The following is a 27,472-nucleotide window of genomic DNA, read 5'->3' on the forward strand; positions in this document are numbered from 1 at the left end:
TTTATCTTTTGTTCTATGTCTTCAAGTCGATTAAAAGTTATGGCGACTCTGTGAATCGTTTTGGATATATTCATAGGGTTTTCATGGTAAGAGGCATTCAGAGGTGGTTTACCATTGCCTTCCTCTAAGCCAGTGGTTCTCAAACGGTGCGCCCAGGCACACTGGTGCGCCCTAAGAGGTGGCTAGGTGTGCCTCAAATATTATGAAAGTATATTTTAAAAATGAGAAGAAACCCATTTGTATAGGGTAAGTAATAGTTTTCTATAGTTTATTTTTATTCATAGTTTAAAATATATTAATATATTTTTAATTTTGTACATGAAGTGCGCTGGAAATTTTTTATATGTTTTACAGTGCGCCACGAACCAAAAAGTTTGAGAACCACTGCTCTAAGCCTACTGCACCCATTATTCTCAGATGGTCTCCAATCCAAGTACACAGGCCTGACCCTGCTTAGCTTCCGAGGTTTGATGAGATCGGGAGTGTTCAGGGTAGTATGGCCAAAGCTGTTTTTACTACATAGTAGCAAAATGCCTGTCACTGTGACGGGCAGATAGTATGTGTGCAGAAGGCGAGCTTCAGTGGCACTATCAGGGCAGAAATCCAGAGTCCCACCCAGCTAAACAAGCAGGAGAGACATCTTACACTGGATTTCCCACCCACACCCTTGACCATAAGGGCTGAGGGCAGGTTAAAGGTAAAGGTGTCCCTGCACTTGTAGTGCGAGTCGTTTCTGACTCTTAGGGTGACGTCTTGCGACATTTACTAGGCAGACCGTATATATGGGGTGGGATTGCCAGTTCCTTCCCCGGCCTTTCTTTACCCCCCAGCATATGCCTGGTACTCATTTTACCGACCACGGATGGATGGAAGGCTGAGTGGACCTCGACCCCTTTTACCGGAGATTTGACTTCCTCCTTCTGTTGGAATCGAACTCTGGCCGTGAGCAGAGCTTTCGGCTGCGTTACCACTGCTTACCACTCTGCGCCACGGAGGGTCTTTTAAGGGCAGGTTACAACAATATAAAAATACAACAGTATAAAATACATTAAGAAACAGCACCACTGGATGGCTTGCATGTTGCAAAGGCTCTTAGAGAGTGCAATGACCCTTAGAGAGTGCAATGTATCACTTATTCACGTTGGAAAGCCTCCTGGAGACCGTGGAAAGACCCTTAAAGACTTTTAGACATTGCAAAGACCCTCAGAGACATTGCAAAGGCCCTTAGATAGTGCAATGCATCTCTTAATCACAGAGGCACATGATACTTACCACTCCTGCAAAATCTTGTAAAAAATGAGAAAGTGCCCCCCCCCTGCAAAGACGAAGGAAACAAGTTTTGTCCTCGTTTCATGTGTCCCTTTGCGGAGCACTACTCTCCCATACAGGAAACTATTCACTTATACGGGAGGAGTTAAGAGAATGCACTGGAACTACACCAGATTATCAGCACCCAACACCATGCAGAAAACCAACAGGTCACACGCAGAGAGATTATAGGAGGAGGAGGAGGGGACTGCCTTCAAGTCAATTCTGATTTATGGTGACCCTATGGATAGGGTTTTCATGGTAAGCGGTATTCAGAGGGGGTTGACCATTGCGTCCCTCTGAGGCTGAGAGGCAGTGACTGGCCCAAGGTCACCCAGTGAGCTTCATGGCTGTGTGGGGATTCGAACCCTGGTCTCCCACTCCAACACTTGAACCACTACACAATTTCTTCTGGGACCAGTTTATGCGAGAATGAATCCTAAGAGCATAGCCCAGGATTAATGATTGTGAGAGTGTTTTAATAATACCATATTGCAAACAGAATAGTCCCCTACTCCTTTAAATCACATTGCACAACTGCTCACAACTTTGGATAAAACATTGCGTGCCTTGATCAACCAGGGCAGGAACATCAGGTATACTGCTACATAATCTGGTGATCTAACCCACAAGTCAGGTTTGCCTTCCAGGTTCTTATCCCTTTTTGGTATCTTGCTCCATCTATGCCTACCAGCAGAACTACAAGGAGTACTCGTGGTGTCTGTTACACTGCTGGGGCTCATCTGGCAGGAGGTGTAGGAGGGCTGCATAGGTTCCTTCTTGCAGAACTGGATTCCAGGCGCTCCTCCTCCAAATGCTGTTTGTCTGCCCAGCAGCAGCTCCGGAGCAAGGATTAAGACAGTGAAAGACAATCATAAGATTAGTTATGGCTGCCATCCTACACCCACTTAATAGGGAGTTGCTGTTCTTGTTATGTGCCTTGAAATTGATTATGACTTATGGCGACCCTATGAATCAGTGACCTCCAATAGTATGTCACGAAGCACCCTGTTCAGATCTTGTAAGTTCAGCTCTGTGGCTTCCTTTATGGAATCAATCCATCTCATTTGGCCTTCCTCTTTTTCTACTCGCTTCTGTTTTTCCCACCATTATTGTCTTTTCTAGTGAATCATGTCTTCTCATTAAGTGTCCAAAGTATGATAACCTCAGTTTCATCATTTTAGCTTCTAGTGACAGTTCCGGTTTAATTTGTTCTAACACCCAATTATTTGTCTTTTTCGCAGTCCATGGTACAAGCAAAGCTCTCCAACACATTTCAAATGAGTTGATTTTTCTCTTACCCGCTTTTTTCACTGTTCAACTTTCACATCCATACATAGAGATTGGAAATACCATGGTCTGAATGATCCTGACTTTAGTGTTCAGTGATACATCTTTACATTTGAGGACCTTTTCTAGTTCTCTCACAGCTGCCCTCCCCAGTCCTAGCCTTCTTCTGATTTCTTGACTATTGTCTCCATTTTGGTTAATGATTGTGCCAAGATATTGATAATTCTTGACAAGTTCAATGTTCTCATTGTCAACTGTAAAGTTGCATAAATCTTGTTGTCATTACTTTTGTCTTTTTGACGTTCAGCTGTAGTCCTGCTTTTGTGCTTTCCTCTTTAACTAGTAGTATGGTATCGTCTGCATATCTTAAATTATTGATATTTCTCCCTCCAGTTTTCACACCTCCTTCTTCTTGGTCCAATCCCACTTTCCGTATGATAATAGGGAGTAAGTCCCATCATGGTCTGTGGTGCTTAGAACTGCACTGCAGATGGATCTGAAGATTAATTAACATATATATATTAATAAGGGATGGCCAACTGACATTTCAATCTAATCACCAAGACAAAATTACCTCGGCTGTGACGGCCCTGCCAAATGTTAAAGTATATTATATTTGTCCATAGCAAAGATGTTACTGTTTAGGATCCCATAGGATTCTTTGGCCACAACTTAATATACACAAATTGCGCATTTAAGCCCATTAAAGTCCCAGAGTGCAGGACACGGAATAATGGGCTCAAGTTGCAGGAAGCTAGATTTCGACTGGACATCAGAAAAAACTTCCCAACTGTTAGAGCCATACAACAATGGAACCAATGACCTAGAGAGGTAGTGGGCTCTCCGACACTGGAGGCATTCAAGAGGCAGCTGGACAGCCATATTATCTCAGGCTGCTGCCGTTTGTTTCCTTCATTGTATCATATTGATATGTTTTATTGTTTGCTGTTTTAACATTTTATACTGCTGGTCATTGACTGTAATAAATGATTGATTGACTGTCGGGAATGCTTTGGATTCCTGCATTGAGCAGGGGGTTGGACTTGATGGCCTTGTTGGCCCCTTCCAACTCTATTCTATGATTCTGTGAATGTCAACAGTCTCTACGAGTGCTTATATTGGTGCTCCACTCTCCAAGCATGTCATTCTGCTCTGTAAAAACAAGCCAACACATAACTTTTATAAAAGCTCTAGAGTAACCTCAAACAGTATTAAAACTGTTTTTCTCTACTGTTTATAAGAATGCATAGCTGCATCAGTGTTATGTTGCTAACCAAGGGATGTCACAAAGTGTGCTACTCCACAGTCAGCCCATTTGTCATGCCGGGCAAAATGCATAATTTGCCCCCTTCAATGAAAGCACATATTTGGAAATCGTAGTAGAACCACAGAACTCAGTCTATAACGATAACTGTACACGTCATAATTCTACTGGAACACACACGCTCAAGATGTGGCATTGGGTTCATGATTCAACTTCCTGAGAGTTCTGTCTCTCTCACACTTTTTTTTTTAAAGCAAGGTTCATTCCCTTGTAATTCTGAAAATACTCTTAGAAGGCTGAAAGCCTGGTTGAACGGCAGGATAAGATTTACAGATTTAGAGGCCAGGGCTGTGTAACTCCTTTCTGCAGCCAATGACTGGCAAACCTGTGCAAAAAATAATTGTAGAATTATGCATATTATGTACATTGGTTGCCCAATGTCTATGAGACACAATAATTTGGACTGGAGAATTTGGAATACATTTGCACAGAATTCATATCGTGCAGCTTACAAAGAGCCTCAGTTATAGAATGTGTAGGACACCCTTTGCCAACCTGGTATTCTTGGTTTTTTTGGACTACATGTCCCATCATGCCACCGTGGTGAGGAAGGCTGGTACAGGAGATACCAGCATCTTAGGAGGCCACCTTATACCAAATTAGACCATTGGCCCATCTAGCTCAGTATCAGCAACGCATCTGCAGCGTTTGCAAAGGGTCTTTCTCAGCCCTACCTGGAGATGTTCAGTACTGAACTTTTTGACCTAGGTCTTGTTTCAAAAGATGCTGGCGCTTTTGTATAAAATGTTTCTCCTTGCCAGTAGCTGTGAAAGAAAGCCAGCCATCTGATTTCAAATGTATATTTTGGCTCTTATCTTAAATGACAAGCAGTTTGCCAGATTTGTGTAATGTTTAATGGAAGAGGGGAACTCCATTTGGATACACAGTATGCAATGAAACACTGGATGAAAAGATTTAAATGAGGTTTTAAGTAAAAAGGCACAGTGGGTTTGAGGGGGGCGGAGAGAAACCCACTGCAGTTGTGTTCTAGGTACCATTATCTGAAACCTACCTTCGTAACTCATGGCAGACTATTATTTTAATATTTGCTACAGAGGAAATGGCAAGAAATGAAGAAACACAAGAAATGAAGAATGCTTCTAAGTCCTGGAAGATTTTCTGACTACTCAGTATCTGCTCATATACAGAAAGCTACCCAACGGCTTGTATATATGCATACATTCTCACACACTCCCCATAAATTTGTAATTTATAAGCTCTTATGCCTTTTGTTAAATAAAAATTAGGTTCAAAAATGTAAGCGCGTCACTTTTTTTTTAAAAAAAAATTGTATGTCATTCAATCACATGTTGAGCTCTACAGGACATACAGATCAACAGCAGTGGAATACAGAAGTGTGTATGTTTAACTGTAATACTTCCTGAACGAAAAAGTAACAGTCCTTGTCCTACTATATGAACTATAGAATTAACTTTAGAAACTCAGGTTTTAATCCTATGCACACCAATCTGGGAATAAATAATTTAATTCAGTGGAACTTACTGCTGAGTAAAAATGCGTACAGCCTGACGATCAGGGTGTTCAGTAAAAAGCTCCAGGATGTTAACAGTTTTCTAGATGTCCTTGCATAGCAGTGGGCCATTCAAGAGATGCCCTACATTTGGTATTTTACTTCTCTTGCACAGGCAAAGAACAAAGAACTTGGTATTATGTTTTCCTTTGTGTCCAAAAAGGATTCAAGTTACACTCCTACAATTGTTTCAGCGGTGCATGTCGCTGAAACTAAGCAACTCTGAGAACCTTTGAAATTCCTCAATGAGAATATAGATGACAGAAAAGTTTCCCTGACAAAGTAGCTTACCTACTACAATCAATTTTAACCTGCATTGCACAGCACACAAGGGGTTGTTGGGCATCTTCTAGACTGTACTTTTAGTTCAACATAGGGGAACTGTGAGGTCCAACAGCCTGGCCAGTGCCTCCTGAGAGCTTGTTGTGCACCCTAGACCACACTTCAGAATCTTCTACAACATGCAGGGGTTCCACGACAGAAGTTTGAAAGCTACTGGCTTAAGGAATAAATGCACTTATACAAACAGTATAAAATTCTCTGCCCCTGCTCACATATCCGATAGCTCACATGCAATTGCCTGCGGGAGCATGTGAAATTGGGCTTCAAGTTAGCATCATGTGGAGGAACCATTCTTATGAAACAGTGTCTGTACATGGTAGCTGTACACATGGCCAATTCAGTTTTCAAGTTTGTGGTGGCTCAAAAAACAAAACAAAACCAACAAGGGATGCCATGATTGCAAAAAACATGGTAGCCACATATACCACTTCTCTCAGAGACAGCAGTTTATAAAACAATATATTTGCTTGATCCAGCACATACTCAAATGGGACATACCATGTGGGGGTGAAAAGGAAAGAAGTTCACAAGATATCTAAAATGCATGAAGTATAAACCAGGCTTGTCTTTTCATGAGTGCTGCTAGCACAAAGGGGAGACATAAAAATACGGGATGGAAAGCAACTGCAGGTCATAGAGGAGGAGGAGGAGCAAGTAGTCACACCCTGCACATTTTCAAGAATATTTCCACAACCACATCTTCTTGATTCCAGGAATTTACTTTTAAAAGAAAAAAAAGCCAACGAACACGCATTTTCAAAGTTTTACTTCAGTTAACCATATTCCATATGGAAACCTAACAGTCCCAGCTGTGATAATGCTTTGAAATTGCTTCCTGTTGGAGGATTGTGAAGAAGCCATCTTCATTCCTCCTGTCACTACAGAAATCCTCATATATAGGACCAATTCTGAGTCCATAACCATCAGGTATGGCTCCAGAATGTTGGCCCTAGTTTCTACAGAACTTTCTTATGCATGGGTGAGTTTCTCTTTTCTTTTCTTTTCTGAAAAGAGTAAAACCACAAACTTCAATTTGGCATTACTGGCCTGACCAATCCCATAAAACAGCCCGTGTTTATCTAAAACCAAGATTAAAAAATCCAGTTTGGAGATGTGCCCAAACCACAGCACGTATGACATTCTTAAGAAAGGGTTGTACATTAGCAAATTATTAAAATTAGCAATGCTTGATCAATAGCATTTGCATGTATATACTGAAGAATAATAATTAAACACGTGCAAAATTTAACGTAATAGGTTCCGGCTGTCAAGCTGTTGCACAACCACCCAATCCTATTAGGTAATCAGGAGCATCCCAAAGGCTCTCGCGTATCCTCTTCACTCCGACATGGGCATTTCCTACCTCCCTTACAGTTTCAGAGCTAACTGTGGCTAACACTACATCTGCTCTTGTATTTTCATTCATTCATTCATTCATTCATTCTTTGAGTTATATCCTGCCCTTCCTCCCAGCAGGAGCCCAGTGTGGCAAAAAAAAAGCACTAAAAACACTTTAAAACATTATAAAAACAGACTTTAAAATACATTAAAACAAAACAACTTTAAAAACATTTTTTAAAAAGCTTTGAAGACATCTTTAAAAAAGGTTAAAAACATTGCTTTTTTTAAAAAGTTTAAAAACATATTAAAAAGCAATTCCAACAAAGAAGCAGACTGGGATTTAGCCCAAACCACTTTACAAACCTATTCTAATCTCAGCTGCAAACCGATTTAACATTATGGTTAGCAAGAATAGCCATCTCTGAAACTGAAAGGGAGGAAGGGATGCCTAGATGAGAGGAGTGTGAACCAGTGGAGTGCTCTTGATTGCCTAACCATAGATCAGGCAGTATTAGGCCTGCACTAAAAAATGCAGCATGCGTAGAAGTCTCACATAAGCCCTTTTGATAGATTGCGGATGTGCAACAGCAGAGCATGGTAGATGCTGCCCCTGATGTTCATTGTTATACAGGCAGAAGGCAGCAACACTATCCCTCATTCTCTTAAACACAAGCCAGCCACATAGTGAAAAAACACATCAAGAAACAAAAACTGTACAATTTCTGAACTGCACTGTTTATTTTTGCTGCTTGAAACCTAAGTGACAGTATGCCACCATAATTAAGGGGTTTCTTCTAAACCTTTACTACACTGCAGGTACAGAAATATACGGACACATTTTTGGAGAATTGACATTTTGCAAAATGCAGCAAACATTTCATTTTATACATGAGAAAAAGGAAGTGTTCAAAAGGGTACGCATTTCAAGTTATTGCAGGTTATTTTTTGTGAGATTTCTTTTTCTGCAGGTAAAATATGTTTAAATTTAAACCAACAGGAACGTGTCAGTGTATTTAAAATCATGACAAACAAAACCTTCGCTCTGATCATTAGTTGCCCCTTGACAAATTATTAGGGTGTTGCATGGTGAGGGCAAGATGTCAATACAGCATAAATCCCTTGGCATTTGGTTTTCTTCTGGAGATTAAAGCTGTTGTTCTTGGGATAAATGCAGCAGCAAAACACAAACCAGCTGATCAAAAAAGCACTTCTGCCATTAACTCCAATAATTTCAGGGCACACCAACCGACAGTAGTTTTGCCATTCCCAGTTTTTAAGGTTTACATCACTGCGCTGTTGCCTTAAGTACATTTTGTAATAGCCTGTTGTTGGCTAAGCCAGCTTGCTGACTACTGCCTGATTCAGAGAATTTAGTTGGTTGGTCCATTTATCTAATGCAGTATACCGTGCTCCACCCCTCTTCTGATGATCCAGCTCAAGGAGTTGATTGACTTGATCAATTCGGCCATGAATAGTGCTAAAATAAAGAGACAAAACAAGGAACTGTTTAAATGTGTCCTTCAACATAGACAAAATAGGCTGATGCAAAATTGTGAGCTTTCCAATCTCCCAACTGTGGCCAACAGATCACGTGCGTGGCAGGGGCTCACATGGTCCTTCCCCTCCATTCTCATGTGTATGTCTCCCCTCACTTCTGTTTCTGGAGCTAACGATAATGTTAAATAATATTAAAGCTAACTGTAATTCATTACAAACCAGAGTTTCAAACTAACTATGATTAATATTAATACCGGTGCAGATTAGCTTTGTGCTGTGGTCAGCTGCAAAAAGGGAAGGGTGGGATTATCTAGAAAGTGTATGCAAGTCCGTGGGGCACTCCTAATTCACTGAATATGATTAGGAGATTGAAAGCACTGGAGGTGTTACAACACCTGCTAATAGAGGTTTTTTAAAACAATGCTTGATTAAATACATGTATTTCCAAATTATGGAGTAAGTCTGTGCAGATACTTCAAAGGAGATCCCTGTATCTGCCAATCAGCTGATTGAAGGTTTCACCAAGCCTCTTTGAATGCTCACTCCCAGTGCCAATCAGCTGATTATCATGACCTCCTTTGTATTTTCACATGTCAATCACCTGATGCCATGATAACTTCAGGTGATTGACAGGTGGATGGTCCTGCCCACTTGCCAAAGTTGGTTGGTGGCAGGTGGGGGGGGAGAGAAAAAGATCTGAGGCGCTGCTATAAATAAACCTTTGTAAATACTCAGTGCTCAAAAAGGGAAAGAAGAAAATACTCACTTATCCAGTATACACTGCACAAGCAAGCTCTCCACATCAGCTACATCTATGTTTAACTCCTAAGGGAGAAAACAGTTCTTAAATGTCCATTTAACTTACGGTAGTAAGCATTTTTCTGTTTATATCGGAAAGCAAGACTGAAGTTGATGTAGACTAAGTATATAATATCAATACAAATGTGACCATTGGGAAAAGGACAATGCTTTCACAAAGGAAGGATAGGCGGATGGAAGCCTTTAGAGGCAGCCACTGGAGTATAGTTCTTGCTGCTCGTTGTTGGAAACTTACAGCTCAATACTGTAAGTCAGCTTTTCCAACCTGGTGCTCTCCAGATGTTTTCGAGTACAACTCCCATCATCCCCGACCTTTGGCTATGCTGGCTGGGGCTGATGGGAGTTGAATAATCCTGAGCTGATGAACAACAAAAGACAAGCAGCTCTGAACCATGGCTTTGCCTACTGCAAATCTGAAAGCCCAGATAATGGTATGGGCTCTTAACTACAGTTAGCACAAACCAATATTCTCCTTTAATATTCAGCTAAGCTCTACCCAATATCACATTCTGCACTTTTTCTGTGCTCCTCTGGGATTTACAGCATCCTCACACCCTGACAGCTGGAAGGGAACCTGAAGAGAATACGTTGCCCATCTGTTAGGGCTTGAAAGAGAAGAGCATCAACAATGCAACTCTTCCCCTCTATTTTTGTAAGTGATTTTAAGTGTAATCTTCTGCAGACAGTATTTACAAGTACCTTAGAAATAAAAGGAATATGTATTCTTGTGTAAGGCTTAATTAATTTTATAAGCACTTGTGTTCGGATGTTTCGCAAAAGTTCTGGAAAAGAACAAAAGCAAAGTAGTTATTGTATGAATAAATTGAAAGCATTCTAAATAAAAACAAATTAATATATCTAATCTTGCATATATCAGATTGCAGTGATCACCTGTTACGTTAGGTACTCGTATATCAAGATCTAAGAACGGACGCGCAAATGAAGTTTCCTACTGAGAATTCATTTAAAATTTAAATGATTCCAAGAGTTTCCACTAACTTGCATTGTAGCTCAATTTGGAAACAAATTGGGCATAGCCCAATGCAGAGCAAACTTTTTCCAAGTGAATGACACCAGTTTAATTCCTGGCATCTTTAGTTAAAGGATTCTCAAGACACAATGAGCTGAAAAGAATACTGATCTAAGCACAGTTCATTAGAGGCCCAGGCTTTGACAGCAGAGAAACGTAACATCGCAACTGTAATGGAAGGGCTGCCCCATCAGGTACTGGATCAGAAGGGAGGAGGTTATTGCTTCTGTTGATTTCCTCCCTTGACCATCCCTTCTACTCCTCCTTTAAAGCCTCAGTGATGAGTCATGTATGCCTCCTCTGCTCCATTCCCACCAAGCCTCCCATATCCCCCTGGCCAATCTTGTTTGTATCTTGTTTGTCCTGGTCAACTGGGCAGATGCCTCCTGGATTGCCGGCGTTGGTGGCTAGCATCAGAATGTGTCCTGGTTTTGCTGGCGATCAGCCTAATACACTCCAGCCCACCAAAGCTAACAGGTGTGTAGGGCTGTGCTCTAGTCTCCCAGGTAATCAGGGAGACTCTCCTACAGCAGGTTGGTTGGGATCCTTCTCCCAGCCCCAGTGCAGGTAACCTGCTCAGTGGCCTGCTGCCGCTACACAGTAAAAATTGTGATACATAAAATCTTTTCTCCTTTCAGTCAAACTCCTGCCATTTTTTTGTTTTTGCAAAATCATTTTATTCAGCTTTATCTAGCACAAATTAGCATATTAGTTACATTTTTATAATTCTTTCACTACAGAAAGCAGCATTGCTATACACTGTGGACATGGATGAGGAGCTCAGCCTGGCTAAAATCACAAGACTTCTTCACAGGTATACCTTCAATGTGTTCCCTTATGAAGGGATCGTCCATGATGTTACTGTGATTTGTCTTCAGAATCTTCTCAAATTCAGCGATGTCATTATTCTGATAGGCACTTCAAGTGAAAGAGAGAAAGAGAAAGAAAGAGGGAGAGAGAGAGAGAGAGAACACACACACTGAATTAAAGTTTTGTCAATTAGGAAAGAAAGGACACCAAACTTTGTTTTTTATGATCCAAACGGAAGCATATGCAGTATTTATAGCGAGCAATGTTTCAGTTTCTGAGGATCAGCAGGAAGTGAAGGTATTAAAAAACAAGACAGCGCCAAGGATTCAAACTGCTAATCTAAGTATGACCAACCTTTGCCAAACCGAGTTTACTTTTCTTTCAACAGCAGACCTCCGCACCATCTTAGAAACTGCTTTTGAAAGTCCTCTCAGATTCAAAACCAGTTTGCCGTGTGGTATTGGGGGAGGGTTGCTGTTTGAAAAAAACACAGTTCCAAAGCTCCTTGGGTAAGGGATTAGTTGAATGGTTCTTGGCCTGTATGCTGAGAACAAGAATTTTAATATTCAGTGCCATCTATTTACCTACATCCTGAATTCATGTGTAGCATTCAAAATATTTAGAAAATCTGTGATTTGGTAAACTGCAAGCCATTATTTATTTATTTATAATATTTCTATCCCGTCCTTCTACCCTATAACAGGGCGGCTTACAATAAAATCGAACATGCACATAATAAAGATTGTACACAATGGTCACAAAAACGTTAAAATAAATTAAAATACATAAAATACTACAGACACACACACACACACACATATATAGGGAGTGGTACTGAAGGGACTTACAGAGGTAAAAATGAACACAGAAGGCATAAAGTCAGTGTCAGGCTGTACCCTCAGTCCCTCCCATTTAAACAGTATTACAATACCATATAAATAGTATTAAATAGTATGACATGGAGGTAAATACTGGTGAGCCTGACAAATGTTGACTAATTGAACAATACACAGTACACACACACACAGACACACTTCTACCTGTTAAGGTTAATTCTGAAACCAACTTTCAAGTTTGTCTCTGCAGGTCACTAGCATTTTTAATTTATTTAGATTAAAAGTTGCTTTGCCCTTAAGGGAAAAGAACTCTTACCTTACTAAATTTGTCATTGCTAGAATCTCTGGATCATTTTTGTATGGTTTTGCCTGAACAGGACAGAAACAAGAAGCATTATTTAGATACCAACTAAAATGTTCATGCTAATCATCTTAACAAAAACAGAAAGAAACTGTACCTCCTGAGAATCAAATGGGTTTATTCCAGACTTCATCAACATATTTGCTAGGACCAAATATTTTAAGCAAGTGGTTCTTCTTGGACTCCCTGATTCATCATAATTCTTGAACGCTTCAAAAAAATCAGTATGTGCCTTTTCAAATTCACCTTCTCTTAGGTGCATTTTACCACCACATTCTGGAAGAAAAACAGGCAGTGAGAAACACTGTTTACTTGCAATAGTCACACAGAATGAAATGTTCCATCCAGCATACTATACTATTTCAAAATGGGTAGCAGTAGGACTTGACCTTTTATTTTGCTTATACTGACAAAGGGCAAGCTCACTAAATAACAGAACTTCATTTGTGTTCTCCAAATTGTACATCATACTATGAGTTCCCATTCTAAAGAGAACTACAGAAGAACACTGCCACCCTGGGGCAAAGATTCAACTGTTAGATTGAAAAAGCTACTATAAATACATTTGTTCAGATGCAATTCATCCAAATAGCAAATCACAGAAAGATTGTGTTTGTGGAATATGCCTTAAGCAAACAGTATGATAGTATCTGTATCTAAACACAAGGAAATGACACAGTCCTACAAAAACATATTATTTCTTGCATCGTATAATCCAATAACATCCCTAGCTAGTAAAAGCAGACAAAAAAAATCACTTTTGAATTATCTGTCTCTATGCAATAGCAAAATGAAAAAGTAAACACAGAAACACCTATACAGTCCTAACATTCTGTAGTTACAGTGCAATGATGTTCAACAAATCAGGATTGCTAAAAGAAACCCACAAGTGTCTAATCTTGTAACCTTCACTCTAAGGATTCATTAGTACATTAACTTCCTCTCAAATCCTTCCCCCTTCATCACAAATTCAAATAATCCTGTTTCTAATGTGCCACAGGAACAAGCAATGTTATTTAAGGAAATTTAGTAGAACAACCCATTATACCAGATCAATGTAGTGAACTAACCAGATAATTACTATCCTTCTTGCAATGACCTGATCAAGAGATTTAAACAGCACTTGCCTCTGATGACCCCCATGATCAGTGGATGAGGGATAGCAGACTTGATGTGCAATGACTGTTCATATAGTGCTTTAAGTTTTTTGTTATTTTTCTGTGCTGTATACATTTGAATTTCCAAAGCATAGATTTCCAATAGCTGGGTGCCTTTTTTAAGGTCGTCTTCTCCATCATCAGTCTAGTAAAAGGAAGCAAGATGTCTAATATAGGATTGAGAAAGAAATTACACTCCTCCTCCTATGCATATATTAACATATACTATTAAAAATGATCAGAACTTGAAGGATAATGAAATACTTATCACATTAAATGCACGTTTTCCTGGGATGGAAAGCTGAAGTACTGTTTTGCATGGCTTAAAATAAAACAAAATTCTAATACCACAAAATGGACAGAAAGATTAGCTATGATTTGTCACTGATCACGCTGGTTGAATGCAGCGCATAAAGCAAAATTTTAGCAAAAGTATGTAGCCCATTGCTGTTATGTCAAATCATAACAGTTACAAAGCTAATTTCTATTTTCAACTGGTATTGGTTTTTAAAATGTATAAAATTAACAGCAGTAGTGAAATTTGTTCCTCAGCATCCAAACACAGTCTCAAAATGCTTGGAATAGAAAAAAAAAGTTCTTACAAACTGCACGAGCTGGCAGGCAGATGAGTTCATTCATTTCCCTTGAGCATTCCATAATTGTTGCACTACTGCCAAGGGCGTCCTCTGGGCACACTGACTCTAGCACAGGTCTAATGAACCAGGATATGTTGATATGGTGACTTAGGCTGTTTAGGGCTTTATTGATTGTAAGTAGCTCCTTTGATGGGCCCAGAAATATACTAGCAGCCACTGCAAACGAACAACCTATCACAGTACAGGCATCACCAGGAGCAGAATTCAGAACTAGTAAATGCTCCTAGATCATCTTCAAGGGCGCTGCATACAGAGAGCAAAACAGTAGCTGGCACCTGAGACAGTAAGTTGGCCTACATATCTGTAGGGCACATCTATTCAAGACTCACTAGAGACAGACAGGGGATGCCTGTACTGTGTTTTATCTTTACAGGAAATTATACTTTTGTAGTGCTGAAGGCAGGGCCTTCTTAGTGATGATGCCATAACTGTGAAACATGTTTCCAGAGGTACCTGTTCAACCGCCTCAATATTTAGTTTTAGGTATTTATTTATTTCATTATTTAAAGGCTGCCTTTTAGGGCTCCCCTTCAAACATATTAAAAACACAAAATATTAAAACATAATATCACAAAATCTAATACAACATAATGCAATTTTCTTCTTCTTTAGGAATAGGCATTTTGAAATGTTTCAGGGTCAGTTTCTGTGTATATTGCTACTTGTCAGAATTATGTTTATTCATGCAAAACAGAATCAATAAGCAGTAATTTCAGAAGGGCTAGATGTACTTTGGTGCCTTAACATACATCACAGCCACTTCTATTCAACATTCTGGCATCTGAACAGATACATATCTGAAGAGACACTACCATTTTTGCATATTGAAAATACACCCTGAAATCCTACATTGTGCATGAGGAATTCAGATTACATTTTGAATATAGTTTAGAAAAGAGACTGTACCGTACCTGACATGACTGATGGAGCTGGCGCAAAATCTTCTGTAGTTTTCCATATTCTTCTCGTTCTAAATATAATTTACCAAGCTGTAAAGAACAAGATGATATTTTAAAACACACTGGGAGTTCTAAATACAAATTAACAATTACTATATTTAACAAAAAACAAATTGCCCGTTTTACCTTTGTGTTTGTCTTAAACCACAATCTATCATTTTTAGCATCTTTCAGAGCTTCAAGTGTTGTCTCATAAAATTCCTGAAGCAAATCCATCTGACATAAAAAATCAGAATTCTATAATTGTAAACAGCAAATTTGTGCCTGTTAATAAAGTCAGTGTGAACATACTCAAAAGTGCAAGTTTAAATTACATAATACATTAAATGAAGAAATTGATAACTTATACATTGTAACATCTACATTAAGGTATACATATTTCTGTTACTGAAAAAACCCTAAACAAATAATAAATTAAGACCAATTTAGACTTACAATTTTCTAGGCATATGAGGGAATTCTGCTTAATGGCTAAAGTATGCTTCAATTTCTCTTGGGAGTAATTCTGTACCCCCACCTGGGCTCTCAATGTCTCTCAAAGCAGTAGGTTCCACCCTCCTTTCAGGGGAATAAAGCGGCTGCATCCTCCTCTCTCCCCTCCTCCTGGCCCTCATCAAACTGAATCTGCTGTTCGTGTAGGAACCTAACCAGCTTCTTCATCAGGCACTAGGGATGACAGAGCAGCCCTAGTAGGGAAAGGAGAGTAATGCTAGTGCTTTTGGAAGGGAGATTTATAGCTCCTGAATTGGCATTCATAGCTGGTCAGGCTATACTCTAGTTGTAAGAGCAGAAATATTAATTTCTCAGAAGGTTCTCGGTCTCTGCTAAGAGCTCTAATGTCATGCCGTTTATCATTGGGGTGGCATCCTGGGACAAGGCATTCTCTGTGGCAGCCCCTAAGCTATGGAATTTCCTCCTCACAGAGGCAAGTGTGGCACCCTCATTATGTAGTTTCCATTATATGCTGTAGACACACTTCTTTATCCTGGCCTTTGACACCTGACAGATATATTTTAAGACTTTTTAGGACACACCATTCATGTGACTGCAGTTTGTTTTAAACTGTTTTTAATATTGTATTTTTAAATTGCTGTGACCTGCCCTGGGACTTTGTGGTGAAGGGTGGGTAAGAAATCAAATTATTAACAACAACTTTTGCAGCTCAGCAATGGTTGCCCCAAGTAATTCTGCAGGGGACAGGGGAGAGTAACTCTTCCCGATCCCAGAAAACTCTGCTCATGAAAGCAAGTCACACAGATATCGATGGGAAAACCAAAATAATTCTGCAAACACACTTTTAGAAGCAAACCCTATCATGCAAAGATTTGAAAATCTGGCACATACAGAAGTCAATTGTTTTAAAACTAAGAGAGTGTTTTGAAACTGTATTGTTGAATTACTGCTAAAAGAACAGCAATAATGGGATGGTGGTGAGGGTAAGGCCGAGGGAGACAAGTTGTAAAGAAAGTTAGTAGTACTTTTTTTATACAGATACACAACCTTCCCTTGCACCCAAAATATTGTTTTAAGTACTGTTCTGCCTACACTCCTGCAATGGAAACAAAGGTCAAGAATTATGGCTTTCAATCAGTCTAATAATATCACAAATAAGAATAACCTAGACTAAAGCAATACATAGAAAATCTCCCAAGGCTCAACCCAATTGCTTGGTGCACTATCACATGAGAGCTTGGGGTGCAGCATCAACTCATAGGCTAAAGCAATTGTCACAGATTAGGGTGCTGACACTGCATGGATTTTACATTGGTGCAAATGGTTAGGGCTGTCAAATGGTTATCCACAAGCCACCTACTCCAGAACACACCTGTTTGGCTTTGTTATCATGCCTACCACACTATAAAAACCACAATCATACAAGACATCTAAGGAGCTGTATTACAAAACATTACTAAAAAAACCTCTCAAAAACAGATTAATGTATTAAAATCTCAACTAGGTAATTCTATGCTGGTAGCCAGAACCTCACCAAAACAAAGAAGTCCTACAGTGTTCCTGGAAGATGATCAGAGACTTCAGAGTCTAAGCTAGAGAAGAACAATCTACAGCATTTTTAAAGAATCTACATCTTTCTGATGGGTAGAGAGAAACAGAGCAATGCACCTTTACATATTACATCAGTGCTGTTTGTTTTGCTAAGAAATCAATGAGGGTTGACAGAACTGTGTTAACGTTCCCTGATTCTCTTCCTCATTTTGAGCATAGTTTAAAACAGATGCACTAGTGTCAGTTCAGTACAATCCATTATGGCATTCCGAGAAATAACAGACTACATTAAAATCCAGAAACTTCTGCAGCCTTCCTAAACAGAGCAACATACTACCCTCCTGCTGTAGGTTTCCAGACACTGGGGTAAGTCCATTGAAGAAGTGCTTTCCACCCTATTATTTAGAACTGCAAATCATAATTCTAGCTCAGTGCTCTCCTGGTCTGTTCTTCTCATTGTGAGAACTGAGCGAGCCTAGTTATTTTCACAATGAAACATAGAGGAAGATCATTTCCAACCAAGAGGCAACATTGCAATTATTCTCAAAGCTGATTTTTTTTAAAAAAAGATGCAAAACCTAGAAGTTGGAAGGATAATCTAACCTGCTTGGAAGTGGAGATATAATCCAGAATAGAATTGATGGATTTTTCAGAATAATTCCTTGTAACCGCACTCCTTATGTATGTCAATAGCTGTTTATATCTGTTCATCATTTCAGGAAAGTTAGTCTGCAAAGAAAAAAGCAATTAAGCATTTCAGACTAGAAACTGAGTCCAACTAGTGACATTCAAAAATTATCACAGAAACGTTTATTGTTTTGACGCAGTGCATGTGCAACTGGAGATGTCCAATTTTAAAATGACATACAATTCATACATTTGGAATGAATACATTATTCACAGCTGACAGAGCAGGAGTGATTTTGTAGGACTCTTTTATGAGATTATGACTTTACATTATACAAATATTCCCTGATGCTGTACATGGTACCTGTGGATACAATGGTAACCTCGAGGACTTACCTGGTGCCTGCAAAGCTTCTGACCCCACTCCCACCGACTGCCACCCCATGACAAAGAGGGTGATTACCTTTTTTCCTTGCAAAGTACGTAGAGCAGGAGGAGGAAGTTGGAAGAGTAATACTCTTTCCAACTTCTTTCAACTTTATGTGCTCAGACTCAGGTCAGCATTTAAACAGCGGTGCGACCAACAGGGTAGGAAGGAAAGGGAAGGAATCTGAGCAGTAAAAAACAGAGTGACCAAGGGGCAGACATGGGGTAGGGGGAAGAGTGAGATGCTGCAAGAGTCAGGAGAGAGAGAGAAAAAAAATGTGTGTGAGTGCACACACCCATCCCAGAGTTATAAGTTTTCCTCTCTCTCATAACACTAGAATTTGTGGACATTCAGTGAAGCTGAATGTTGGAAGAAAGGCACTTCTTCACGCAGCACATAGTTAAACCACGGGATTAGCTCCCACAAGAGGCAGTGATGGCCACCAACTTGGATGACTTTAAAAGATTAGACAAATTCATGAAGGATAAGGCTATCAATGGCTACTAGTCATGATGGCTCTGCTCTGCTACCATAGTCAGTACACTTCTGAAAACCAGTTGCTGGATGGGAGAATGACCTGCTTGTGTGCTTCCTATGGGCATCTGTTGGCCACTGTGAGAAGAGGATGCTGGATTAGATGGGCTACTGGCCTGATCCAGCAGGCTCTTCTTATGTTCAGATCAAACAAAACAGATTATCTTGAAACTGCAGTTTTTCATGGCTTCCCTCTCCTCCCATAACCACCACCAAATCATACATGACATCTATTTCCATTGAACTAAACCATAAAAAACTACAGATCCGGTGCTTACCAGTGCTGGATCCAAGGCACAGATCCTTGTGCATCCTCAAGAATTTTACAAGGGACCCCACAAAACCACCATCAAATCAAAGGTAACCTTTTCTGTGATTTGTTGGTGGTTTTATTGTCATCCTGTGTAAAATCAGGAAGATCTGGGAGAGTCAGTGCCTTGGATCAATGTTTTGGTGGTGCTGATAAGTCAACTTTTTCTTAATTACTGTCATATGTATTTATTCATATCAGGGCTTTAATTCATCACTATAGAGCATCCCTGTGGCAACTGTAGCAATGCTGAGTTATATTAGCAATGAAGTGCCTTTGTAAGTAAATGAAAGGAACAGGTGATAACATTATAACAGTGATTTTCTACCCTATTAATATGGTTTAATTTCAAATAAGGAAAAATAGCAGGAAACAGTATACATCTTACCAATTTGAAATTTATTTTTATCATCTGTTTTAATGCTTTGAATCCCCATTCTCCCTTTTCACCTTCAAGCTCCAAAACCTAAAAATAAAAATAAAATTAAAAAATCAAGAGAATTACTTTTCTAGATGTCTGCAAATTTCATTAAAAGTTACTGCTGAGACCTTTGTTTTCTCTTAGAGCCTCAAGATCTGCCAGTCCGAATGAGATGCAAAAGATATATAGTTATAATTAAAGAAAAGGGTGCTTCTGGATACACTCTGAGCCTTGCAATATTGTATTCAACCAAACTGAACTCAAAGTCCTTTCACAATAAGTCCACTCCTGGTTAGCGTTCTTCATTTCAGCAGCCTAATTTAGGCAGAAAAAGCCAATTTGTTAGGGCTAATGTAAAAACAGCTAGGAGTCAGAAATCTTGGCTGATCTACTGCAAATCACCCAGAGATCTACCAATAGATTCTGATCTACCTTCTGCTGTAGAACATTTCTAAAAGAAAGCTTATGTATTACTTGCATATGTTCTGCTAAGACTATTGTGCCTTTAACAACTTAAAAAGTTGTAAAAAATAATTAAATAAATAAAAAAGTCACATTAATCGAGGAACTACCAGAGTGGTGTATAAGCACTGCAGGAACAGAATGTAAATCTTTGTATGTATAAATAAATAAATTATTTTAATGAGTAATAATAATACTCTAACTAGATACAGGAATAGAGCTGATGCATCAGGATTTGGGGGCAAGAGGAAGACAACAACAGAATATTTTACAGGACAGCAAGCAGTCCCCAAATTCTTACTCCACTGTGAACACAGTAGCTCATTGATCATGGGGAACACAGTGGCCCACGACAGATATAATACTATCTGATCTCCTAAGCAGGAAGAGGGAGGGCTATGCCCATGCTCCTCATCCTCACTCTCAATTTCAGACTATATAATTATATAACTATAATCAGCATTATAATCCAGTTCACATGTTAAAAACAAACTATGATTCAATGTGGACAAGCAGCATGCTCGTGCATGCTGTTCAGAAGTTCCCAGGACACTCCTCCCCCATTCCAGATGTAACAAAGCATAATCTGGCTTGTTGTGCCATTCAAACATGTGGTTTGCTTGGAGGAAACAAACCTCTACAGTGTGGTGGGGGCAAGGGAGAAGCCCTGGAAACTTTTGATCCGCTTGCCCCGGTACGTTGCTCGTTCGCATTAAACCATAGCTTGTTTTAAACTATAGTTGACTATGACATACGAACCAGGCCTTTGTCTGTGCTGGTATTAATGCTGACTGTGGTTGGCCAAAAAGACAATTTGGAAACCCGCTTCAAACCATGGTTTAGTCCTGTCAAGAACTAGAAAGAAAAACACTAATGCTGCAATCCAATACACACTTACCTGGGAGTAAGTCCCATTGAAGCTTACTTCTGAGTAGACATGAACTGGATTGCAGCCTAAGTGTAATTGGTGCTGACGCTGAAATGGGGATTGGAATGTCCCAAGGCTAGTTGGTGGTGTTATATCTGTGCCACGCCACCACAGATCAGAAAACTATGTTCCTAACTTTGGGCAAAACCTTTCATTGGAATATATTCACCACTGTGAAGGAAGGAAAAAAACTATAAACCTTCTGAAAACTGCTGAGTGCTGCTTTGGGGTCATCTTCCTTCAGGGCTTTAGAGTTGTAATACTGATTCTCCAAATCTACATTCGGTTCTGAGTTGCTGTCTTCAGAATATTCCTAAATTCAAAGGGTGGAAAGAGATAATACATGGCAGCTTAAAGCATTAAAAATACTAAGCAATTTGTTGATACTAGCTTGCTAGAACAGGTGGTTGGGGGAGGGGGAAGACACCAGTCTACATTGCTATTGTTTGAGTTAACAAATAAGTGTCATATTTACATTTGAAAAAATATTTCAAAGAGATTAGATCAGTACATAATAATACTGAGATGCAAAGGGCATCTTTATTAGTACACTACTGATCTACTTATAAGAAACTCCAGCCAAAAATACTAAAAGCTTTAGCTTTTAAAAAACCCCTACACATGATCGTTTAGTGTTGCTGCATAACACACACCTACCTTCCAAAAATAACTGTTTTGAATTGTGAGTGAAAGGCTGAAGGAATAAAGACCACAATGAGATCTCAGACATGTTTTCCAGTTCTTTCAACCCATGCTCGTTCACTGGAGGTTGCCAATGCAAGCCAGCAATATTATCTGGTTCAGCGTTCCAACATTCAGATCTTTGAGGCATAACTGGGGAATAACTTTTGTTACTACTTCAAAACCAGGGTGTGCAACTCCTGTGTACCTTGAATTATGAGCCAAAATGGAATGATTCAGGGAAGGTTCTCACACTGCCAAGCCAAATTGCACCATTAACAAGGTGTCTTGAGTTGGATCAGGAAATTCCAAGTCATTCTGTATCCTTCCTTGTTCAAAAAATGCATGCCCGTTCTCCCCACCCCACCCTGGAGAAACAAAACCAATCTGTCTCAGGAAAGGTCCAGAGCTTAAGAGGACAGGGGGTGGAGATCTTTTATTTTGATGGACAGGCCTAGCATTTAATCACAGAGAATTATTATCCCATGGCACTCTGATCACACTGATTTGGGTGAAGGATCTGTTTTTGTGAAGGATCTATGCAAGTCGGTGGAGAGATTTCCAATGTATCCTTAAAAACCCATGGAGGGTAGAAGCCCCATCACCAATGACCCTTGTAGTAAAAGGTTCCTTCCTGGGGGAAGTAGGTTTGACTTTTCCCCATCCCAGTCTTTCCTGGGGATTTACACTATTTTTCCACCCTCATCTCCTATGCAAGTCAATGGAGAGGTATTTCTCTCCCAGGGAGATGAAACTGTATTCCAAAAAAACCTATTGGGGGGGGGGAGAGAAGCTCATGCCCCCTAACAACTCTTGGAATAAGAAAATCCTTGCTTGGTGCATGTGTAATATTTCCCCACCTTAGTATTTCCTGGGGATCCATGCCTTTCCCCCCCATCATCACTCCACATCCCTCTATGATTCTTATTGTACCTGCACAAAAGAGTAAAGCCTGCCCTTGTGGGAGAACCACTGCAGCTATCATTCTGAAATTGAGCAGGCTTCATTCTCTCAGAACAGGTGACAATGCCTGCAAATTGCATCCAATTCTAGCAGACTATGAAAAAGTTATAAATTCTTCCTTTTTAAAAAACAAAGTTTAAAGGTGCCCTGGGCGAAACCCCCTGGATATATCTGTCTAGAGCTTGGCAGGCTTAATCCACTCTGGGGGGATTGCTATGCTTGCAAATTTCATCTGTGAAAAGGAAAAAAAAAGCTATAGCCATTTTTAGATTCTCCATTATAGTGAATTGGGAGGAGGAAAAACAGATTCATTTTTAAAAGATATAATTCCACCCCAAGTAATGAGCTGTGTTGGAAAGACAGGGTGGCTCTGAAACAGACTGGGCTGCTTCCAAAAGCTACCAATAAAAAATTAATCTTGTGGCCAGTGTACACCCTTACATCAAAATTATACTTCTATTCACAGTGTTGGGTAAACTATCAATGAATCAAAACGCGGTCCTGCCATGCTTAGTGGCCTAGTTCTCTGCTAAAAGGACTCTGCAGAAAGGTGTAGTACACCTCTTTAAATATATAATTCCTCCCTTGAAATGCACATCATGCCCTATAACAATGGGCATTTCGCTAGTTATTAATATAGGACCATCAGTGCATGTGAATGTTTGAAAGAAATAGACTTGGTTTTGGTTGGGAATGAAGACTGAAGTCAAAAGCATGTTCAGAAGGCAGAATTTATAAGGAGCAGCCTTAAAAGAGAGAGCTGGCAAAGTGGAGGAATTCTGGAAAAATTACAGGCGTAAGTGTTAAAGTTATGCGTAAAGTTAGCAAGGGTACATTGGCATTATCTATCACATTTCAGAGGAACAAAAGCCATCTCTTATCTGAAGATGGCATTACGCTAAACTGTGCAAGTCATGATTGATATGGACATTAAAACCTTTTTATGAGTTCCTTCATCATTTGTTTAATTTTTTACCTGACCTACTGAATGTCAGTTTGTTTTTGGATTTACAGTATATTGCTTTTGATATTCATATATGTGAGATTACTCACACTTTGAATAGCTTTATTGAAAAGCCACTATGCTAAAAGCATGCTCACTGATCTGTGGAAAGCACAGCTCTTACTATGCAAATTCTTCCTTTTAGCGGTGAACACATACACTCAGTGAATACACACACTTGATGTTAATGCTTATTTCAGACTCCAACTACTTTTAGGAAAAAAGGATTGATAAACCGGTGTCCTCCTTGTCCATTTTCAAAGGGCAGCATCAAATTCTCTCTAGTACATCGCAGTATCACAGTAAACAGAAATGGATTCTCAACTTACTGAAGTCTTGTCTTCCATGCACTTTTATCAAATGTAATGGCCTCACAGTTAACATCTACACAGCAAAACTACAGGCTCATTAATTGCAGCATGGCTAGAAAAGCCAACTGCATGGAAGAAAAATTACTGCCATCCAACAACTGGCTTTTCATTCTCAGTCCCCCTCGTTCAATATATACTTTCAGTCCATGTTGTGCTAGGAGGAAAAGCAGGGAATTTTTCCCTGCTATCACTCCTACCTAACTAGTGATTGGTGCTTTCTTGCTGAAACCTTTATCTCCCATGCAAAGCAAGAGGGAGGTGGCCTTTGCAACAACAAACATAGCATCTTGTGAACAGATTTTTCTGTTTCATAAAGATATGAAAAATTTGATAACATTCATGTGTTCAGAAACAAACTGCTGGTGTGAAAGTGTATCAGGAAGTGGTGGTTCTAAGCTTACTTAGCAGCTTGGCATGCTTCATAACAATATCAGTATTGCTTTGCTGGATCAGATGGAGATCTAGCACCATTTTCAACAGAGCCCAATCAGATGCTTTTGGAAGCTTACAAGCAGAGTATGAAAGGAACTGATCAGCTCCTGTTTGTCCCAAAAACCTGATTTTTAAACACAAACTGTTTCTGTACATGGAAGCTCCAGTCATGGAAAGTGGATATTGATACTTCAGAAACATGAATAAAAATAAATTGGATTCCTTAAACAAAGCTTTATTCTCCATTCCCTTTTCTTCAAAAAGTGAATGTACTTGCAACATATTCCAGCCATTACCCATCAAGTTGCCTAGTAAACAAGGTGTAGGCATCTTTCAACATCTTTTTAAAATAATGGGGGAGAATCTGTGGTCCTCCAGATGTTGCTGATTTATAACTCCCATCAGCCCCAGCCAGCATGGCAAACACCAGGGTTGATGGGAGTTGTAGTCTAGTAACATCTGGAGAGTCACATATTCTCCACCCGGGTTTAAAAGTGACCCATGCAGTAGATGTCTATTGCTCTCACAGCTTGATTTAAAGCGTAATAATCCATACAGCACTCTACAGTTCAGTCTGAATTATTGTTCACTGACACTCAACCAGCTAAGATATTGTGCCAGTTCAAAACAGTATCTTTCACCCTGCAAATGTGGATGCAAATGTGACATTTCTATCAGCAAGCTACAGACACATGTTTAATTCAAGGATGGGGAACCTGTGGCCAAGAATCATGAGATAATAGGAGCTGTAGTACAGCAATATCTGAAAAGTCACACGTCCCCCACCCATTTGAAACAAGCAATAGTAAGACTTCATGTAAGTAGAAAAGTTTCACGGTACTGAAACTGTTATTTGCACTAGCTCCAGCTCTGTGGTGATGTATTGCACAGTTGTTGGATATCTTCCTAATGTTTTCTGAAATCTGCAAATACAGGTTATATTGCATTCTACAGAAAAAAGTATTCAGTTCTTAATCAATTTAACATGCTTAGAAAAGCTCTGGGGAAACACAGCACTTTTAAGTATTGGAATGTTTGGTAACCATATTTGTCAAAAAGTTTTAAACTGATAGAAGCTTTCTTTACAACATGCTAAACATGAAGCTACCATACATTATCATGCCTAATCTACTGTGGTCTATGATGATTGACAGCTGCTCTCCAAGGTCACAGACAAGGGGCTTTCCTAGCTGTGCTACTCAAAATCTTTTTAATTTGAAATACCAGGGACTAAACCTTGGACCTTGTAAATATGGTCCTTCCTCAGATAAATGCCACCCCCATGGCAGGTCTTATACAGAATACTATACTATACCCACCACATATTGTTCAGTGTTCTGAAGAGTTTGCACGCACGCACACACACACACACGAGTTTGAATTTAAAACCATGCTTATCGTTTCTTCTGCTTTAATGTGATTTTAAACCTCTGTTTTCCTCTGCATAGATCATAAACACACAAATAATCATGATCAGGCATTAGACAATATATTCCAACCCAAACACTAAAGTACCCTTAAAAGAGAACCACAGCACATCCCAAAGTACTTGTTTTTAAACAGCATAATCACCTCTATTAAATTAAGACCCTGTCTCAAATCCAAAAAGTTCCCTTTCATAAATACAAATATACCCCCACAATCCTTTAACAATATTGATTTATACCGCAAACACACACAGAGGGTGGTATTCAATGCTAGTCCTACTCAGAGTAGACTCCTTAGACATGTCTAGCTTAGGTTTGTAAATTTTAATGGATCTAGCCTGAGTAGGACTTAGTGGTGGGCATGAGCCTACAAAAGCACTGGATGAAAGAGAAAAAGTTAAGGAGAACACCATACAAAGCAACACCAGTTTCCTACGGAAAAATCCATTTCCCAGTGCAATGTATCTCAGTATTCCTGTCCTTAAGAATCGTGTGTGTGGCAAAACCCTTCTACTAACCCGTTTTTCTTCTCTGTCACCTCTTCATCCCTGAGCTGACCCTGGCAAATACGACGGTCACCTAAGCACTCAAAAGGGGCTGAATCTCACCCCCCCTCCCCTGCTTTGCTGTTAAGGCACTTTAAAACAAAGGGAAAGAAAAAACAGTCATCAGAACCTCCCAAGCTCTTTTATCTCGGACTCTCCAAGGATCAGATCTTTAATAAACAGGGGCCCAGACTTTTGGGCCTGAGAAGGGGCCTACTTGAGTGGCCTAGGTCTTTCGATCTCCCAATCTTTTCGGGGTGGGGGAGGCGAAGAGGAGGCCGAGTGGAACATATAGAAGAAAGTGTTGCCCTCAAACTATCCCCATTCACAAAGGTGGTGGTGGTTGTTTTTGCCTTCCTTCACTCCTTCCCACCCCCTGCCAGTGCAGCAGGCTGGCCGGCCTTGTCACTGCACTGAAAGAACGAGCAAAGCACCCCCGGGGGACTCGGGCAGAGGCTGAGGGAGACCCTCTCGCCGTGAAAGCGCGGCCTTCTTCCCGCTGCCTCGCGCCGGCTCCACCTCCCCCTTGCAGGCCCCCGCCAGCCTTACCAGGTCATAGTCCTCCTCATCATCGCACATGAAATCATCCTCCATGTCAGACATCTTGGCCGGAGGACGCGCGGGGGAGGGGGAGGGGAAAGGGAAAAAAGGGGCGGAGAGGAGAGAGGAGAAACAGGCTGCAGCCAGCCTTTTTCTCCCACAATTCTCCGCGGCTACTCCTCAACGTGACCCGGTTCTCCCAGAACAGAGCAGACAACAGAAGCGTGTTTTTCCTCGGCGCTCTCTCCAGCCAACTCCGTTTCGGGGAGTGCGGCGAGCACGGAGTGTAATTGAGGGTGCACCAGGCCTGTGGTTGGCAACCCGGCCCTTAGCAACCGGCCTAGAATTCAAAGACGTGCGAACGAGGCGCTTCGACTCGCGCCAGTGTTTTACTTTTTCCCTTCTCCCTCCCTGTCTTTTCAGGGCGAGTAAGTATTATGTCTCCCCTGCATTTAGCACTACCAGATCAAATTAAACATACAGTAAAACGAAAGCTGGTTTTTTTGCGCGGGGGGGGGCGCCTTTCATAAAAGCTC

The 27,472-nt window shown here is 40.2% G+C and overlaps 2 protein-coding genes and 1 pseudogene across 3 annotated transcripts in view; 1 reads left to right on the forward strand and 2 right to left on the reverse strand.

Annotated features, from left to right (window-relative positions):
- Nucleotides 1-392: 392 nt before the first annotated feature.
- On the reverse strand, nucleotides 393-508 carry LOC133370111 (5S ribosomal RNA; annotated as a pseudogene).
- A 7,342-nt stretch (nucleotides 509-7,850) lies between these two features.
- On the reverse strand, nucleotides 7,851-27,145 carry COPS2 (COP9 signalosome subunit 2). Of its 2 annotated transcripts, none has more exons than XM_061595042.1 (13): nucleotides 26,946-27,145; nucleotides 21,174-21,287; nucleotides 19,552-19,629; nucleotides 17,869-17,994; nucleotides 15,388-15,477; nucleotides 15,214-15,291; nucleotides 13,617-13,791; nucleotides 12,587-12,765; nucleotides 12,445-12,497; nucleotides 11,303-11,400; nucleotides 10,152-10,234; nucleotides 9,400-9,458; nucleotides 7,851-8,613 (listed from the first exon to the last, which is right to left on the reverse strand). In XM_061595042.1, exons 1-13 carry the CDS (start codon nucleotides 26,997-26,999, stop codon nucleotides 8,469-8,471), a joined length of 1,332 nt encoding a protein of 443 aa, XP_061451026.1. In that variant the 5' UTR covers nucleotides 27,000-27,145; the 3' UTR covers nucleotides 7,851-8,468. The 2 variants fall into 2 exon arrangements, with proteins under 2 accessions (XP_061451026.1, XP_061451025.1); XM_061595041.1 differs by having other exon boundaries at nucleotides 15,388-15,498; nucleotides 26,946-27,144.
- GALK2 (galactokinase 2) overlaps nucleotides 27,105-27,472 on the forward strand; it is a 96,216-nt gene continuing 95,848 nt past the window's right edge. Inside the window, exon 1 of the mRNA XM_061595040.1 lies at nucleotides 27,105-27,364. The gene's annotated coding sequence lies outside the window, so the exon portion shown is untranslated. The remainder of the gene's footprint in view (nucleotides 27,365-27,472) is intronic.

The sequence above is a fragment of the Rhineura floridana genome, chromosome 14, assembly GCF_030035675.1.
Source record: "Rhineura floridana isolate rRhiFlo1 chromosome 14, rRhiFlo1.hap2, whole genome shotgun sequence".
In the NCBI taxonomy this organism is placed as follows: Eukaryota; Metazoa; Chordata; class Lepidosauria; order Squamata; family Rhineuridae; genus Rhineura; species Rhineura floridana.

Coding starts and splice junctions, on each gene's coding strand:
- COPS2 (XM_061595041.1), bottom strand. CDS start 26,999: ATGTCTGACATGGAGGATGATTTCATGTGCGATGATGAGGAGGACTAT. Junction 15,292..15,387: donor GGTTTAAGACAAACACAAAG/GTAAAACGGGCA, acceptor TGTTCTTTACAG/CTTGGTAAATTATATTTAGA. Junction 10,235..11,302: donor CATAAGGGAACACATTGAAG/GTATACCTGTGA, acceptor GTTCTTTTCCAG/AACTTTTGCGAAACATCCGA.